At 41.7% G+C, this 15923-nt stretch overlaps 1 protein-coding gene across 5 annotated transcripts in view; it reads left to right on the top strand.

Annotated features, from left to right (window-relative positions):
* SHROOM2 (shroom family member 2) overlaps window positions 1–12784 on the top strand; it is a 202920-nt gene extending 190136 nt beyond the window's left edge. For all 5 annotated transcript variants that reach the window (XM_073565983.1, XM_073565984.1, XM_073565985.1 and 2 more), the window contains 4 exons: window positions 1300–1836; window positions 4815–4986; window positions 8108–8380; window positions 11425–12784. In XM_073565983.1, coding sequence (XP_073422084.1) covers window positions 1300–1836; window positions 4815–4986; window positions 8108–8380; window positions 11425–11691 — 1249 coding nt within the window. In that variant the 3' untranslated portion in view covers window positions 11692–12784. The remainder of the gene's footprint in view (window positions 1–1299; window positions 1837–4814; window positions 4987–8107; window positions 8381–11424) is intronic.
* The last annotated feature ends 3139 nt before the right edge of the window (window positions 12785–15923 follow it).

A 15923-nucleotide genomic window follows, 5' to 3' on the forward strand; every position in this document is an offset into this window, starting at 1 on the left:
ACATGTCACTTCTTGGCATATGTGCATCTATTTTATATAAATAGGTCTTAAGCATGCAGTTTAATGGATGAGCAAAAGCAGAGATTGCAGGTGATGACCATAAAAATATTTTTTTTCATAGCACTGTTTCATTTTTAGTCATATATCATCGTGAAGAGTTAGCTCATTTACATTCCCAGAGTATCCGCGTGAAATGTACAGTGACTCAAGAGCCTCGTGTTACAAACGGCTGGAAAATTTAGTCCGGAAAAAATTGAATGAATGTTTTTCCGTCTGCTGTTATTAACCCCTCTCGTCGGCATCATGCATCTGGGTTTTTTTCTTTTTCCAGCTTTCACTAAAAAAAAAATGAAATAAAGGAGAAATGGTTATCCTTGGAAATTTCATTTAAAGATCACATATGGTGCTGGAGCTATAAAAAGTGGGTCTTCTAAGTTCACATGACTGGTTGCCATTCTGCAACTGTTTAATGTCAATAGCCACTAGCAGATGCTCTCAATTGGAGTACATTATGTATACTGTATATACTCATGTATAAGCCGACATTTTCAGCACATTTTTTGTGCGCTGAAAGCGCAACTAGTATCTGTCCTCCCTTAGGACCCAGCTTTTCCAGGGGTTACTTGGCTTGTGCTCTGGTAATGTATGGTTGACCACCGTTTCAGCTGTTGACAGAGTCAGCCATATCATTGTAGTCATGTTGAGACAATCCCTTTGCTAAATATATTGAAAAGTTCTGATCTCTGTGGCTCCTCAGTAGTAATTGTGCTCCAGTTTTCACTGTATTAGAAAGGAAAGGAGCACTTTCATTTGTACCCCCACAAATCTGAAATGTAATAAATGTCATTCAACTAAATGCCTGTTAAAGGGAACTTTTTAGCCTAGAATCTAACCTGGAGACTTCCATCGGCAGCACCTTTTCTTGGGGTAATGTACGGTAGGGTTTTTTTTTTTTTATTATTGATGCGATACTACTTTCCATTTGTTGCTGAAGTCAAACATATTATCCGTTTATCCCTTTTTTGACCCTTAGCATTTTCTTAAACCTTTAATTTAAGTGAGTTTATTTTTGTACAGCACTAAGAAAATATGAATTATTTTCTTGTTGCTTGAGGTTTGCGCTATCCTACTGTGTAATTTTACAGAACACAGAGCCATGTCATTTAAGCAGTGTAACATCTAAAGTATGGTATGTTTCTGCAAATTTACTTTAAATTCAAGTCATCCACACAGTGCTTGCTTTCAGCCTGACAGCCAAGAAAATCGAGTAAAAAATATATTTTTTTTTGTTTTTTTCAGATTTGAAAGGGTGATAGACAACACAACCGTGAAGATGGTTCCCATCAAAATTGTCCATTCTGAAAGTCATGCCGAAAAGGAAAGCAGGAACAACTTGCTGAGTGCCATTGAGCCACCTGCCTTACCAACCGGTCTCACCAAAGACCAGATCAAAACCCTTAGCACATCTGAACAGTCCTATTCCCGCTTTTGTGCTTATACAAGACATGACCATGACTCAGACGACCAGTCCAGAGCATCCAACAGTCAGTCAGTCCAGGACTTTGAAGAGAACCCCAGTCCTGACCCATCTCTTACAACCGGTAACTCCAAAGGTAAAGATTTGATCTATGCTGATCTGAAGTCTGAGGAACTGGTGAGAGAAATTGTAGGAAAAGATAAGTCTCTTGCGGATATTTTACATCCTAATGCCAAAATGATGACCACAATGGACCTTATGGAAGGAATATTTAGAAAAGATGAAAATCTTCTTGAAGAAGCACAGCAACGCAGGAAGATGAATCCAAAAGTTCCATCTCCCAGGCCTCCAGAGGAAAAGTATGTATATTTATGTCATCCATTACATAACATAACTACATTTTATGTTCTTTACAAATGCATTGGCACAACAAGCTTGGAGTTGAAGACCAAATAGCAGATTGCCCAAAAATATCCGAGAAGGAATCTGGAAGTTTTGGAGCACGGGGACACACTTTTATCTTTTTGCTAAGTTTTGATAAAAATGTTTGAGGTACTTGCTGCCTAAACTGTAATAAGACGTACAGGGCATGCGTTACATAGGTTGAAAAAAGACCTAGGTCCGTCAAGTTCAACCTTTCTCCACCATTAATACATTTTGTCACTAAATTATCTATATTCCACAATGTTGTGTACTGAGGAAATCATCCAGCCCTTTTTTAAAAGCTGTAAATAGTGTCTGCTATTACTCGCTCTCTTTTTATACACCCTAAAATCTTTGCTTTTGCAGCTACTGCTTGACATTGAGTACTGCTACTCAGCTTACTTGTAACCAGAATACCCAAGTCCTTCTCCTGTTTGTAGTCCCGGGTATACTCCCATTTACTGTACACTGCTCAAAAAAATAAAGAGAACACTTAAACAACAGAATATAACTCCAAGTAAATCAAACTTCTGTGAAATCAAACTGTCCACTTAGGAAGCAACACTGATTGACAATCAATTTCACATGCTGTTGTGCAAATGGAATAGACAACAGATGGAAATTATTGTCAGGTGGGGACTACAGACCACATCTCAGTACCAATGCTTTCTGGCTGATGTTTTGGTCAATTTTGAATGTTGGTTGTGCTTTCACACTCGTGGTAGCATGAGACTGACTCTACAGCCCACACAAGTGGCTCAGGTAGTGCAGCTCATCCAGGATGGCACATCAATGTGACCTGTGGCAAGGTTTGCTGTGTCTGTCAGCGTAGTGTCCAGAGGCGCTGCCAGGAAACAGGCCAGGAGATGTGGAGGGGGCCGTAGGAGGGCAGCAACCCAGCAGCAGGACCGCTACCTCAGCCTTTGTGCAAGGAGGAACAGGAGAAGCACACTGCCCGTCTGCAGCATATACACACACACTGCCCCTCTGCCGCATATGCGCACACACTGCCCCTCTGCCGCATATGCGCACACACTGCCCCTCTGCAGCATATGCGCACACACTGCCCCTCTGCAGCATATGCACACACACTGCCCCTCTGCAGCATATGCACACACACTGCCCCTCTGCAGCATATGCACACACCCTGCCCCTCTGCAGCATATTCACACACCCTGCCCCTCTGCAGCATATTCACACACCCTGCCCCTCTGCAGCATATTCACACACCCTGCCCCTCTGCAGCATATTCACACACCCTGCCCCTCTGCAGCATATGCACACACACTGCCCCTCTGCAGCATATGCACACACACTGCCCCTCTGCAGCATATGCACACACACTGCCCCTCTGCAGCATATGCACACACACTGCCCCTCTGCAGCATATGCACACACACTGCCCCTCTGCAGCATATGCACACACACTGCCCCTCTGGAGCATATGCACACACACTGCCCCTCTGCAGCATATACACACACACTGCCCCTCTGCAGCATATACACACACACTGCCCCTCTGCATCATATCTGCATTGTGAATGTGGATTCATAACTGGCTTAGTGATCGAACCCAAAGAGTGGTCGTAAATGGCTGCACATCCAGTTGGAAGAATGTCTCAAGTGGGGACAAACTGGAGCAAGTTCAGAAAAGAGCGACCAGAATGGTGACCAGTCTGCGAACCCTGTCTTATGAGGAAAGGTTGCAGGATTTGGGAATTTTTAGCTTGCAGAAGAGGAGACTGAATAGCTGTCTACAAATATCTCAAGGGCTGTCACATTGTAGAAGGATCATGTTTATTTTCATTTGCAAAAGGAAAGACTAGAAGCAATGGGATGAAACTGAATGGAAGGAGACACAGATTAGATATTAGAAAAAACTTTTTGACAGTTAGTGATCAATGATTTGAACAGGCTGCCACGAGAGGTGGTGAGTTCTCCTTCAATAGAAGTCTTCAAACAGAGGCTGGACAGACATCTATCTGGGATGATTTAGCGAATCCTGCTTTTGAGCAGGGGGTTGGACCAGATGGCCCAGGAGGTCCCTTCCATCTCTATGATTCTATGATATACACACTGCCCCTCTGCATCATATGCACACACACTGCCCCTCTGCAACATACACACACACACACTGCCCCTCTGCAACATACACACACACACTGCCCCTCTGCAAAATATATAAATATACACTGCTTCTCTGCAAAATATACAGACCCTTCCCCTTTGCAAATTATACACACACACTGCTCCTTTGAATAAAGCAACGCCCCATCCTCACACACTGCCTCTAGCAAAGCTGTGTCCCCTTTCACAATTGCCCTGCCCATACACAATGATACATTTACTATTCGGCTCCTCCTGGAGCATTTACCAGTGCCTTTGCTGTCTCTGTTCCTCTGTGGCCCCAGCGCAGTCAGCAGTGTGATAAGATCAGTAGTGTGATGACATCACACTGCTGCACCTCTGACCCAGGACTGAAAGGAGCTCCTCTGCCCCGGTCTGGCACAACACTGTTCAAATGTATTCACTTCTAAAAGACACAAATACATTTGAACATGGAAAGAAGGAAGCGGCGTCTCCCGGGCCTGGCTTATGTGGCCACAGAGAGGGCTCCAAGTGCCCCTAATATCACTGGTGTCATATGTTCGCCGCCACTAATGTAGAGCATCTTGTTACTTTGTTACTGTGTGTAGCAAAATACTGTATAGTTGCCCCCTAGTGGATAGTGCCATTCATTGGCAGGAAGTAAAGACCTGTGATTTTTCTTTAAGAGCTTCTTGATGCGACATGCGTACTTGACCTTAACGTGTGGTCAAAAATGCATAATGCTGTATAGTTTGGGTTTAGCCATAGATATATTTATAGACATATTTTGGTTTCTCTGAGTAACTCGGTGACTTAAATCCTACAGAAAAGAAGATCTGAGTAAAGCTGCAGCAATCTCTCTGACAACCAGCTCTACCTACTACAGCACATCTGCGCCTAAAGCCGAGCTCCTTATCAAAATGAAAGACATGCAGGAACATCAGCACAATGAAGAGAGCTCTGAGGATGAAATGGACCATAACCTGTATGAGAAAAAGGTAACAATGTAGTGAGTGACGATGGCAGCTTGGCAATTTAATACGCCGTATTCTTGGCCAAACATTTTTTACTAGCACTGCAGTAACGGTTTTAGTAAATAAATGTATACGCCATGAAGTAAAAATTCTACAGCACCTTTTCATAGTGTTTGTAGTACTCATCTGTTGCTCCTTCTTGGAAATTGAGACAGCATGAGAACGGGATGTGATAACACTATGCGAACGGGACGTGAGAAGAGTATGCGAACGGGACGTGAGAAGAGTATGTTACTTTTCCCATTGTCGGAGGTGTGTTGTCGCAATCACTGATTGGACAGTGCAGAGACACGCCTCTAATTGTTTCAATTTATGCCTACATTTGTTTCCCTCACTGACCTGCCCCTAGTTTGCATAATGAATACCATCACATACTGAATTTAAAAAAAAAAGTCGCTTCTGCAGGCAGGTGCTGGCTGTGGCTCCTGCGCTGCAGCATAATTACATGGTTACTGTGCACTTAATCCCTTTTGCAGATTTACTTGAGCGAGGAGAAAAAGTCATTTTGAAAATGGCGCCTGGGGCACCTGCGCAGTAGCAGCTATCAGTTTGTCTAGAGATCCGATAGCTGCTATTGCGCAGGCGCCGGAGGTGCCATCTTGCTGGAGAAGGAAAAAAAAGTCCTGCAGCAAGATGGTGTCATCCATGCATGCGCAATAGCAGCTGTCGGCGATCTCCAAGATTTGCTACTGCGCAGGCGCGGATGGCTCCATCTTGGAGAAGGACTTTTTTTTCTTCTGCAGCAAGATGGCGGCGCCTGCGCAACAGCAGCTATCGGATCTCGATACAAACAGCAGCTACTGTGCAGGCACCATTTTCAAAATTCCTTTTTTTTTTTTTCTCGTTCAAGTAAATCTGCAAAAGAGATGGTAAGTGCACAGTAACCATGCGATTACGCTGCAGTGCAGGAACCATGGCCGGCAACTACCTGCAGAAGTGTTTTTTATTTTTTTTTATTCAGCATGTGATGGTATTCATTATACAAACTAAGGGGCAGGTCAGTGAGGGATCAGTGAACTGTCAGCAGGCTGCATTATGAATACCTAAGCAGAGCACCACATACCCTAGCCCCGCCTTAGGACATGAGCATATCATTAACACAAAACTGAAAATAAAGATTAAGAAACAACCATAAGACGGATTTCATTAACCAAGTTATCATTTTATTCAGTGTAACGGCGCCGACCTGACACTGTGTGTAGGTTACTGTGCACAATGCTGCTGACAGGTTCCCTTTAATTGCATTATCTGACATGACCGGTTCCCGTTATTCCAAGAATGTTAATGGTGGTGTCCGCTGATTGCCTACTTTCAGATGAAATTCTAGCATAGTAAAGGGACGTACCAGCCGATAAATATTTCTGTTGTATTTCGTGATGCTTTCCCCCTCTCCTCGATTTTCCGGCTGTAAAGCTGGGGAATGTGTTGTGATGAATTTTTATTACAAAACCTGGGAATCTCATTATACGAGACTGATTGTTCTGTAGATGAGATTTTCCTCTAGCTATTATTCATGTCTCAGCTACAATACATGATCATCTCTGGGCCAGGCCAACTCCTCTCTGAGAAGACTTATTACGCTGTGTCCCCTCTGCCTAAAACTGAGTGGCTCACATGTGAAGCCTTCTAACATTACCTTCACTGCAGAATTTATTTTCCACCTCAAAACCATTTACTGTTCTTATCCAAGTGTCTGTGCAAGCCATATAAAGACAATGTGAGACAACATATTTTTCTCAAAGTGATTTTATATAGAGATGCACCAGGGGTAACTCCGTCAACTCTTCATAGCCTTGCACTACTAAAAATGACTCTTATTAACCCTTAACCACCCTATAGTACCAGGGATTTGTGTATTACTATTACCAGAGGGCCTATGGTGTCTCTGTTTACTTTTTCAGTGCCCTGAGCTACCAGGAATGCTACCATTGACTTTTGTATATAGCATCTCTGTCCATCACTGTTGATTTAGCCATGAATCCCTTTACTACCCTAGACCACAAGGGATGTTATAACTCATTCTTATATTTGCCCATATTACAGCCAAAAAGATACATGTCCAGGCAGTGTTTACTCTCTGATTGCCATTGGATCCTTCCTGTTGTAGTTCCACTGATGTAGAATGTATTCTAACTTTTGAGTATACTCTGTACCCTTTTTGTACACAACTCTGCCAGTCCGATTTTATCTTCTACATCAGCATACTTGTGTGGTTGTACATGGTTAGCTCCGATTTTCATGCACACTGCAGCTTGCAATGATAGGCAGCACAGATGTGAAACACAAGATGAACTGTTTGTCGTCTTCAGCAGACAGCGCAGTTATGTGAAACTAAACACCGCTCTGATCATGTATGTGGCAGAAGATGATCCTCTGCCATATGCATCAACAGAACAGCATTTGCAGTTCCATTTCATTGATCTGTCAGCAGCTGGCAACAAACACATCTCTACTTAAGTTTCAGCTCTGTACTACAAATTAGATGGAACTTTGCTAAAAATCTAATGATGTAAAACTGAACATATAATCCATCAGGTAGGGTAGAATACGGGAACAGAGAGTGCACAAAACATAAGGTGAATTCAAACCTTAGATTAGCTAGGTGATCACTCAGAGTTTGGGTTAGTAAGGAGCACAAGGGAGGGGGGTCTACGATACTGAGCAGAAGGAAGTACTGCTGGGAAATGTAGATTTAAAAGTTATGTCAAGTTGAATACCCAGGTGGCAGATATAGATGAAAAAAAGACACACAGGTACAAGAAGGAAACATTGTCATTAAATACGGTTTAAAAATGTGTAGATAGGCTTTGTAGCTAAAACATGTTGTTGGCCAAGGATGTTTTTTAAAAAAATATATATATACTGTATCAATAGTTTTATTTCACTAATTCCTTGTAAAATGATGATCTTCAGTCGTCCCAAATAGACATTCAAATTTACTAGGGTGTGTCGTGGTACCGGTAAGCTTTAGTAAGGTTCCATTCCAATTTGGTCTATTTTCCTGCAGTTATGTTGTGATGTTGAATATAACATATAATCTATTAGATGTCAATATTTAGCATGTTTTTATTTCTCTTCACTACAGCAAGAACTCATCGACAGCATCAGTAAGAAGCTACAAGTCCTACGTGAGGCCCGAGAGACTCTCTTAGAGGACATCCAGTGTAACAATGCATTAGGGGAGGAGGTTGAGATCATAGTGAAAGAAGTCTGCAAAACAAATGAATTCGACAAGTTCCGAATGTTTATTGGTGATCTGGAGAAAATAGTAAATCTACTGTTGTCACTGTCCGGACGACTCGCTCGGGTGGAAAATGCCCTTAATAACCTGGATGAGAATGCCTCTCCAGAAGAAAGGGTATGTCGAAGTATTATAATTTCCCTTCAACTCTTGGAGACCATATTAATAGCATTTATCTAGAACTAGCTGAAGATCCCGGCGTTGTCTGGGCATAGTAACCAACTGTGGTTAGTTATAACAAATTATAATGATTATATTGCACATAAAAACATTTCACATCATATATTCAACACTACAGATTTGCAACACAAATTAACTAAACGATTACCCAAGTATTGATAGTATTTTATTTTCAACTCATTCAAGAGCCTTTTGATAAACAACATGTGAATGTGTGTATCTAACCTTATCCTGTGTGATAATGTCTGCAGAGCTGTGTACCTAATCCTCTCCTGTGTGATATTTTCTGCTGAGCTGTGTGATACTGTCTGCTCAGCCATGTATCTAATCCTATCCTGTGTGATACTGTCTGCTGAGCCGTCTATCTATTCCTATCCTTCGTGATACTGACTGCTGAGCTGTGTATCTATTCCTATCCTGTGTGATACTGACTGCTGAGCTGTGTATCTAATCCTATTCTCATAGAATCATAGAATCGTACAGTTGGAAGGGACCTCCTGGGCCATCTGGTCCAACCCCCTGCTCAAAGCAGGATTCGCTAAATCAATCCCAGTCAGATGTCTGTCCAGCCTCTGTTTGAAGACTTCCATTGAAGGAGAACTCACCCCTTCTCGTGGCAGCTTGTTCCACTCATTGATCACTCTGTCAAAAAGTTTTTTCTAATATCTAATCTGTGTCTCCTCCCATTCAGTTTCATCCCATTGCTTCTAGTCTTTCCTTGTGCAAATGAGAATAAAGTTGATCCTTCTACAATGTGGTACTGACTGCTGAGCTGTGTATCTAATCCTATTCTGTGTGATACTGTCTGCTGAGCAGTGTATCTAATCCTATTCTGTGTTGTACTGACTGCTGAGCTGTGTATCTAATCCTATCCTGTGTGATACTGGGCTCCCCTGCAGTCTGTGTCAGAGGGTGGTCTGTGTTGGCACGATAATAAATTGTGTTATTTCCAGCTTTACAGAAGGACTATAACACCATAGAAATGATAAGAATAGTCAAAAATGTTTGGTGAATTTGAACGCGCGGGGTTAAAATTTCACCTCACAACATAGCCTATGACGCTCTCAGGGTCCAGACGTGTGACTGTGCAAAATTTTGTGGCTGTAGCTGCGACGGTGCAGATGCCAATCCCGGACTTACACACACACACACATACAGTTGTGGCCAAAAGTATTGACACCCCTGCAATTTTGTCAGATAATACTCAGTTTCTTCCTGAAAATGATTGCAAACACAAATTCTTTGGTATTATTATCTTCATTTAATTTGTCTTAAATGAAAAAACACAAGAGAATGAAGCAAAAAGCAAAACATTGATCATTTCACACAAAACTCCAAAAATGGGCCAGACAAAAGTATTGGCACACTCGGCCTAATACTTGGTTGCACAACCTTTAGCCAAAATAACTGTGACCAACCGCTTCCGGTAACCATCAATGAGTTTCTTACAATGCTCTGCTGGAATTTTAGACCATTCTTCTTTGGCAAACTGCTCCAGGTCCCTGATATTAGAAGGGTGCCTTCTCCAAACTGCCATTTTTAGATCTCTCCACAGGTGTTCTATGGGATTCAGGTCTGGACTCATTGCTGGCCACCTTAGAAGTCTCCAGTGCTTTCTCTCAAACCATTTTCTAGTGCTTTTTGAAGTGTGTTTTGGGTCATTGTCCTGCTGGAAGACCCATGACCTCTGAGGGAGACCCATCTTTCTCACACTGGGCCCTACATTATGCTGCAAAATTTGTTGGTAGTCTTCAGACTTCATAATGCCATGCACACGGTCAAGCAGTCCAGTGCCAGAGGCAGCAAAGTAACCCCAAAACATCGGAACCTCCGCCATGTTTGACTGTAGGGACCGTGTTCTTTTCTTTGAATGCCTCTTTTTTCTCCTGTAAATTCTATGTTGATGCCTTTGCCCAAAAAGCTCTACTTTTGTCTCATCTGACCAGAGAACATTCTTCCAAAACGTTTTAGGCTTTTTCAGGTAAGTTTTGGCAAACTCCAGCCTGGCTTTTTTATGTCTCGGGGTAAGAAGTGGGGTCTTCATGGGTCTCCTACCATACAGTTCCTTTTCATTCAGATGCCGACGGATAGTACGGGTTGACACTGTTGTACCCTCGGACTGCAGGGCAGCTTGAACTTGTTTGGATGTTAGTCGAGGTTCTTTATCCGACATCCGCACAATCTTGCGTTGAAATCTCTTGTCAATTTTTCTTTTCAGTCCACATCTAGGGAGGTTAGCCACAGTGCCATGGGCTTTAAACTTCTTGATGACACTGCGCACGGTAGACACAGGAACATTCAGGTCTTTGGAGATGAACTTGTAGCCTTGAGATTGCTCATGCTTTCTCATAATTTGGTTTCTCAAGTCCTCAGACAGTTCTTTGGTCTTTTTTCTTTTCTCCATGCTCAATGTGGTACACACAAGGACACAGGACAGAGGTTAAGTCAACTTTAATCCGTGTCAACTGGCTGCAAGTGTGATTTAGTTATTGCCAACACCTGTTAGGTGCCACAGGTAAGTTACAGGTGCTGTTAATTACACAAATTAGAGAAGCATCACATGATTTTTCGAACAGTGCCAATACTTTTGTCCACCCTCTTTTTTTATGTTTGGTGTGGAATTATATCCAATTTGGCTTTAGGACAGTTCTTTTTGTGTTTTTTCATTTAAGACAAATTAAATGAAGATAATACCAAAGAATTTGTGTTTGCAATCATTTTCAGGAAGAAACTGAGTATTATCTGACAAAATTGCAGGGGTGTCAATACTTTTGGCCACAACTGTATATACACACATTGAGCTTTATATATTAGATATCCAGTTTTCTGATTTGGTCATTCGTCTTGCTGTCATGTTCATGATGCCTGTCTTCATATAAATCCATTTTACTTTTGGCCATCATATTAAGGAATGTGTCCCCAACATGAGATTGAAAGTTTTTGGTCTTCTTATTCTAATCACTGCTTGTCTATCTTTTCAGCGGACATTAGTTGAGAAGAGGAAGCTGCTGACGAGACAGCATGAAGATGCAAAGGAATTGAAAGAGAACCTGGACCGCCGCGAGCGCACCGTCTTTGACATTTTGGCTAGTTACCTTAATGAAGAAAACCTTGCAGACTATGAGCACTTTGTGAAGATGAAATCAGCCCTCATCCTCGAGCAGCGAGAACTGGAAGACAAAATCAAACTGGGAGAAGAACAATTGAAATGCCTCACCGATAGCCTCCCTCCGGAACGTACGAAGTAGAGAATGGCAGCGCCAAAGCTGGACTTGTGGCTGGCCTTCCCTGCACGTTTCTTAATCTCCACCCAGCAGAATGACCAGATGAAAATGCTTCTCACTAGCAATAATGTTGTTTTTTTTTTTTTGTTTGATTGGAATTCTATATATTTAATTTTTTTTATTTTATGATGGACTCCATATTTTAGAGCCATAGATATTTCTGTTAGAAATGTAAATGTACAATTTTAAATCCTCCGTATAGTGAACTATTCCATTATTCCGCATGTAGCCATGGTCTCTTCTGTTTTATTTGTAACATTCAGTTTAGGAAATTTCTGCAATGAATCAAGTGACTGCAAATCTGATCTCATTGAATCTTGTCCTGTAGAACGGTTGCAGATAGAATAGTTGATATTTTTTTCTGTTTCTCATTTTTCTTGTCTGATCTCATCCCACCACAGTTATGCAGAGATTTTATCAGCCTGAAAATCTGCTGTTGTCTCATTTTCTCCTGGAGAAAGATAATAAACATGAAAAACAAGTGGCATCTATCTGTAAATGTTGTGGATTGGTGGATCATACCGGAACAGTATAAACAAAATGGCTTCATATGGATATGAGCATGCACGTGCGAGGAGTATATACCATTCCGGGGCTCCTTCCTTTTCCCTAATAAGTAACATTCACATAGTGCAAGTTTTTGGGTTCTCTGATGTTAATATTTTTTACTGAAGACACCAAATAGTTAAGTTTTGAAGGGGGATTAGATTGGACACCATACTGTAGATTAAGGCCTAAACTGTAGTTCATTGGATTGAGTGGCGTCAAATGTATTGCAACATGTGCATGCCTTTTAATATATTTGATGCAACTTTAATTGTTTGACAGATAAAACTACTCCTGATGTGAATCAGCATGGATTTGTTGGGGACTTCCTCCATTTTCTGATGAAACTGATGGAAACTTGCCGGCAGGGTTCCATTTTGGTGTAGTCGGAATAAAATGGACCATCTCAGTCTCCTAAAATATATAATAAATTGGGTATAGTAGTACTATGCAGGACATGCTGTAAATGTTTTCATAATTTGGGAAAGTTATTAAATGTCCTATAAATGTCTGTTCAGTTCCTGATCTAAACATCTTGACTTTTAGTTGAGATGAATCTGTGCGGCACTCTATGTACATTCAGTGGTGACCAGTGTTGTGGGGTCAGAGTCGGGGAAATTGAGGAGTTTGAGATGGAGGTTCCCGACTTCACAGCCCTGCTTGCCGGACCGTCCTCTGCAGGTCAACCCTACAGACTTCACTATGTGGTTTAAACATTGTGTAGTTAGAGACTCCATAAGCAGCTATGTCCTCTTCCTTCAGCTAGTCTTCAGAATACTTACGAACATTCTATTATGTGGCTTGATATATAACCATATTCATTATGAAAATTAAGTTCTGGCTCCTGGATGAAGGGGAAGAACATTTTTGCCCAATTTGCGACTCATTAATTCACTTTTCATTGGTATGCATAGGTGAAATAATTCACAATGTTTGTGAATCTGTTTAGATGAATTCATGAGAAAGCTAGGTTAAACGAATCTCCCATTGTATTCAGATGAGTAGTAACCTTACCAAACAGACAAATTGATGAGCCTCCCCCCAACCCTAAAGCTGTGTCCATGTGTCACGACTGTGTTTCTGTTTTTAGAGCCCCAACATTTTTACCGCAGTTTTGGAAAATTGCAGCAAAATGGGTTTTTTTGTCATAATTGTAGCAACAAAAAAATGCAACATCCAAACATGGCCTAAATCCTGCAGATATAAGCACTATGATTCAGTTACCATTCAGATGCTGTATACAATCCGCATCCGCTCTTACAGTTGGTCCATCCCAGACAAAATGAATTGATTAGATTTTCAGCTCAGTGTGGTAAAGTGAATTTAAAATCTGCATGCCGGTAAGGCCTGGTTCAGATGGCCGTATTGGAAATCGGACCAGTCATGACCCCGAATTGCAAACGTGACTGGGTCTGTGTTCAGTTCCATGTGCCCATCAGTACTGTCGGTGGGACGCCGGAGATGCCTTCCATTGCATGCATTATTCTGAATGAAAAACTGACCAAAGTGGTGCACGATGCAATTTTGTTTTCCATGCAGATCCTCACTTTGTGTGATAAATTGGCCATAATGGGTCCACATGGAATACGGTAATTATACTCTCAACTGAACAAGCCCTAAGACTGACAGAAACTTTTCCTGAGATGTATTTGAGATGAGTCTTCTTATTTCAACTTGTCACTTTTTGCATTTTTCTGATAGGTCACCTTTGAATATTCATAGGATTAAAAAGACATAAATCACAACTGTGTATACATGCAGACCCAGTGGCGGACACACACTGAAATGGGCCCTTATAGTCCAATAGCTCATCATAATGCAAAATTTCACCTCCTAACCTATTGGGCCCCTGTGCGACGGCACAGGTTGCACCAATAATATGTCTGCCCCTGTGCAGACCACCACTAGAAACTAAGGGGTTTTTAAACATCATGACAATCAAGGATTTGCTTTTGTTGGGTTTTGGGTACAAATTGCCTCTTGCTTTATTTTCGAGAAGTGACCAGACAAATAGGTGGTAAAAGAAACTATGCCTCATTTTGAGGGTGATGTTTGACATGGGTCCCACTTAGCCTTCTGTAGATGCAGGCAATAAATCTATAAACGAGGCACATATAAGTACAGAGCTATAAAGTGCAGATATGATCAGTGCTAGGTTCAGCATGTCTCTAATGACCTCATGAATAAGCAGTACTTTGGTAGATTGTCACCGGCACATTCAGACATAATTGTGCTCCAGAGTAAAGCTAAAGTCCAAGCAGGTGGTGTAAAGCCATAGCCTCTCTATAAGCTGAAAAAAGGACTGTTCACTTCTGCTCTCTCCTCTTCTCGTTATTTTTCATCCTTTAATAATTGACCCATTATAAGTCAATGAGATCTTTGTTAAAAGTTGGCAATGACTGAAAAATGAGCACACAACAGACCTGACTCTTCCTCTTGAGCTTGGCTCATTCTACATTTTGGTACCAGGACAATCTTCGAATTGACTACCACAAAAGAAGAGATCTTTGTATCATTAACCTGGTGAAGGTTTGCATACTGTACATAATCTCCTATTTGACTTTTTTCCTTCTCCAAGATAACAGTGCTTCCCCTGATGCAAGTGCAGCAATCGGTTTCATATTCCACCACATCTAGATGTTGGCTTCTTCAGCCACATACCGAGGTCACGCAACCAAGTACCATTCAAGAAAACTACGTTGGTGAGGAGAAGCGCATGGATTCAATCTGGGCAGCTGAGAAGCACATTAGAAACCATTATTAGTGTGCTTATGCCACGTGGATCTGCATCATTTTGGCTTCCTCACACTTCGCAGATTTTCTGCGGACAACGTCGGTGTCATTATTGACTTGCCACTATACTTTTCGATTTTGTTGCAGATCCACACCGAATTGCTCCATCACATGTGAACCTAATGAAAATTGGTTCTATGTGTAGCAGAAATAAATAATTGCATTTATATAAATGTATTAAATCCAATAATGCTTTGTTATAATTCACAAATCATTCATTCATGCTTGGTGCAAAAACTTTTATCATGTGAAATGCTTACCATAGAGCACTTATATAATTATTTTAATGGGTTCTCCACTTTGGGCAGGCCATACTTGTTTTGAAGTATCGTATAACCTGAATGCACTATGACCCCCTGCTGAGAATTCCAGCAACTGTATCTAACCTGAGCCTGTCCATAAAGAGGCCCTAAATATGCTGTTCGTCGATGGTTATGGTTGCCGACTCCCCCATTCAGATGAACGCTAAACTTGGCCCAGATTTTTTGTTTTTGTGAGGAGAGAGGAAAAGGTCGCTGCCGGGCACCACTGCCATCAGTTTATTTCCACTGAAAAGGATCGGGTGTTAAAATTTCAAAAACTCAACCCACTCTGCCGACATCACCCCTATGGTGTACATTCCCCAAGGCTGGACATGCACAATAGATGGCTCCTATATACACGAGGACTCGTTTGGTGAAGTGTACTTGTGTTCTCTATGCCATAAATAATAATAATAAAGCTAAACACCCTGTAGGGAAGCATGGTGGCTCAGTGGTTAGCACTGGGGTCTTGGGTTCAAATCCCACCAAAGACAACATCTGCAAGGAGTTTATGTTCTCCCCATATTTGCGTGGGTTTACTCCAGTTTCCTCCAA

The sequence above is a fragment of the Dendrobates tinctorius genome, unplaced genomic scaffold, assembly GCF_039654945.1.
Source record: "Dendrobates tinctorius isolate UK_male_01 unplaced genomic scaffold, ASM3965494v1 ptg000016l, whole genome shotgun sequence".
NCBI lineage: Eukaryota > Metazoa > Chordata > Amphibia > Anura > Dendrobatidae > Dendrobates > Dendrobates tinctorius.